Source organism: Lagopus leucura, unplaced genomic scaffold (genome assembly GCF_019238085.1).
Source record: "Lagopus leucura isolate 7727_CA_CO unplaced genomic scaffold, USGS_WTPT01 34521-0_obj-0_obj, whole genome shotgun sequence".
NCBI lineage: Eukaryota > Metazoa > Chordata > Aves > Galliformes > Phasianidae > Lagopus > Lagopus leucura.
In genome coordinates, this window is record NW_024963937.1 from 1 (window position 1) to 3,691 (window position 3,691).

General features: G+C 47.7%; 1 protein-coding gene across 1 annotated transcript; it reads right to left on the reverse strand.

Moving 5' to 3' along the window:
- Positions 1 to 1,626: 1,626 nt before the first annotated feature.
- On the reverse strand, positions 1,627 to 3,625 carry LOC122191454 (alcohol dehydrogenase 1-like; the record flags this gene model as incomplete). The annotated part of the gene is made up of 5 exons (XM_042891719.1): positions 1,627 to 1,854; positions 1,980 to 2,118; positions 2,626 to 2,761; positions 3,005 to 3,265; positions 3,380 to 3,625. Coding segments are annotated over 5 exons (807 nt in total), but the record flags the coding sequence as incomplete, so codon positions are not given.
- Positions 3,626 to 3,691: the final 66 nt, after the last annotated feature.

Below are 3,691 nucleotides of genomic sequence, written 5' to 3' on the forward strand. Positions count from 1 at the left end.
CAGGTTGCAGAAAGCAGCAAGATTCCGTATTTGTTTTGGCAGCTGATGGGATGCACTGGAATGGTACTGAGCTGTACTAGTGGCAGTTCAGGCTAGGTAGTAAGAAATTGTTTTTCTTCTGTGTGATCAGACGTAGGAACAGGCTTTGTAGTGAGGTGGTTGAATAGAAATAGCTCCTGTTCCAGTTTCTTGATTTCAAATTGATTACAAAAGCCATAAGATTCTTAGTTTGATTTTTTGCAGTCTTTTTCTTGTCCCCTCTTTCGCCACAGTCACTTTCAATTTACAGATAAGGGTTAGGAACACTTCTTCTTGTTTAATAGAATCTCATAAAAATGAATTTACTAAAAGAAAAAGAAAAGAATGAAAGGAAAAAAAAGAAAGTAGAGTTACTGAAAGCTCAAAACCTTTAAAAGAAAGTTGCAGGAAGAAAAAACAAAACCAAAAACATTAGAGCTGTTTCACAGGAGGTTTAGAGGATTTCTAGAGGAATTTTACAGGAGTTCTTCCTGTAACCAGTGGCTGTGAAGGTAAACTCTGAGTGGAGCAACTTGTTCTGGGCTGGTACCTCCCCACTCAGGGAAGGAGCCTTTCTACTCTGTGAGCTAAAACTGAGGGAGGGGCAGAGTGAGACACAGAAATCCATGGCACTGTGCAGCGCTACGAACCATGGAGCCAGTAGTGTGCTTTTGTGGCCAGGAAGGCCAATGCTACTGTGGGATGAATTAAAAGGAGTGGAGCCCACAGCAGGCTGAGGGAAGTTATCCTGACTCAGTACTCTGCTCTGGTGATGCCACCTATGGAGTACCATCCCCAGTTCAAGAAAAGCAGGGAATTTCTTGAGAGACTCCATTGGAGGGCTGCAAAGAGGATGAGCGGCCTGGAATACCTCCTTTAAGAGGAAAGCCTGAGAGACTGGGAACCATTCAGCCTGGAGAGGAGAAGACTGAGGGGACCTTATCAGTGCTTATAAATATGTGGCGGGCAGGAGTCATGTGGATGGAGCCAGGCTCTTTTCAGTGGAGTTCAGCAAGTGGCCAAGCGTGAATGGCACAGAGTGAAACGCAGAAAGATCCGCAGAAGCATGAGGAAAATCTTCCTTCCTTAGAGGGTTTACTGAGCACTGGAACAAACTGCGCAGTGAGGATGTGGAGCGTCCTGCTCTGGAGATACTCAAAAGCTGTCTGGACGCTTTCCTGTATAGTCTAGTCAAGGGGACCTGCTCTAGCAGGCGGGTAGGACTAGATGGTCTGCAAGGGTTCCTTCCAACCCCCAAGCCTCTGCGATTCTGTGAAGGAGAGAAAATTGAGAGAGTAGGACGCTGTGGTGCAATGAGAAGAAGCTGGTGCTGAAATGAAAGTTTGGAATGATGGGCTGTGTCAGCGAATGACGTCGTGGAATGAATGAAACACACAACATGTGATCCTGAGAGATGAAAGACTGGCAGCAGTGCGGGTGCTCTGTCCCTTGGTCTGTGTTACAGCATTCAGCCAGCTGAGATGGTGGCCGAGGTGGAAGTGCATGTGCAGAAGTGCACAAGGTGTTTGGTGTGCAAGTGTGCAAAGAATGGCAAAGTGTGCGGGTCAGAAACATCAGCACCTTTTGTTTCACAGCACTCCACGGGAAGAGTTTGTAAGAGAGCCTTTATTTATATAACTGCTTTCTCAGGAGAGGATGGGCTCAGGAGCGCTGGCAGCAGCAGCACAGCTGACAGGTTCCTTGTGCTTCTGTCTTTACAGTCCATGAAGGGCGATGTGGGAGGGAAGGGCCCGCACAGGAGGGCATCTGCTGGGCTGTGTGCTGCACTCGTGCTGTCCTGATCACATCCTTCAGAAGAGCAGCACGCTGCGAATGCTGGAGAGGGAAGAAAGGAAGGGAGGAGTTACAAGTGGTGCTACTGGCAGAGCCTGCGAGCTGACAAAAGTGCCGCTTCAGGAGCTGCTGTGCATCACTCCTGTTGGTTCGAATCAGAATCTCACCTTTTGCCTGCACGTAGCAATTCAAATCCCTCGTTGATTTCAGCAAATGGCAGCGTGTGTGTGATCAGCAAGTCGGAGTTAAATTTCTTCTCCAAATAGCTGGCAACTAATTTGGGGATAGAGTCTCTCATTTTCCAGCCTGGAAATGGGAGAAATGGCATGCAGTGAATAACTGGAGAAATGCTGATTTGGTACAGAACCCTTGGTGGAGTTGCTCGGTGCCGAATCTTTCAAGAGGGTCAGGAAGTTGATAAAATATTTTAGATATATTGTTGTTACGTGCTTGGTTAGGTGCCTTCAAACACAGTGTATTCTATGATTCGATTATTTTGTGAGGTGGAACTTCAGTGTTCATTTTCACTTGTAGATTTAACATCAGCAGCCTCCTACAAAGAACTTCTGGGACGCTGCCAAGCTTGAAGTATTCACAGTTCCTTCGAGCCTGGTGGGTTACAACTATGAGAGAGATTTCCTTTTGCTCTTGTATGGAGTACAGTGCTGGACTATGTAATTTGCATTGTGAAGGAAAGCACTATGTATGTGAAAGCACTGTGTATGTCCTGGAGCATATTTGTTCCAGAGACTTTTGGGAATTCCCGTGAAGGAGAAGGCTGAAATGTCTAAAATGTCTTTTTGGGCTTCCTACCTCCAAGCAGAGTCCCTTTACAGGTGCGCCCACTTAGTAGAAGGAATGGATCAATGGGAATTGTTGAACCAGCAGGTGGTATTCCAATCAAGACACAGACTCCAGTGTTCATATTGCAAGAGGCCAGGGCGGCAATCTGGTGGGACAGGCAAGCACACTAGCTGAGTTTGTAATAAATGCATTCTTTCCTTGCAGGTTTGTGCCTCCCTGGTACCCAATAATGGAGGCTGTTTTCTGCACCAGCCTTGGAAAGCTCCATTCCTGCTGTTACACTCCTGAATCGTTTCTCCCCAAGCAGAATGGCCTGAAGTGCAGGCATATGTGATGGAATTTGTCTGATGGGATTCTGGGAAGGAGGACGTGCTAAAATGTCACATACCAGGGTATCTGCGGTCCCAACAGCCTCAAAGGAGCAGTCCACGCCGTGACCAGTCATCTCGGTGAGCACCTGCTGGATAGGCTTCTTGAAGTCTTTAGGGTTGATGCACTCGGTGGCTCCCATCTCTTTGGCCCTGGCAAACTTGTCCTCGTTGATATCGATGGCAATGATGCGGGATGCTCCAGCTGCCTTGCAGCCCATGACAACAGAGAGGCCGACTCCTCCGAGGCCAAAGACAGCACAGGTGGAGCCTGGTTTTACCTGCATGACGTGGGGCTGGATTAGTCTCATGGGTGAGGAGGAAGTTTCTGTTGCTTTTTTGAGGATGTGAAAATGGCTGTGGGATGCTTAATTTTGACATGTCTGAATACCTACCTTGGCAACGTTGATGGCAGCCCCATAGCCAGTGGGAAAACCACAGGCAAGCAAGCAGACTTTGTCCAGAGGTGCAGCAGCATCTATCTTGGCCAGGGTGTAGTCGGGCACAACAGTGTATTCTGCAAAGGTGCTGTTCCAGACAAAGTGATGGATCTGTTTCCCTTTGCAAGTGAATCTGCTGGTCTTGTCAGGCAGCAGGTTTTGTGGTTCAGTGAGGCTGTTGGAAGTACGTGTGTGAGTTGCTCATCACATAAGGTACATGTGTGTGCATGTCAGAATTGTTGATGGTTTAGCCTGTTTGGGTAGAGG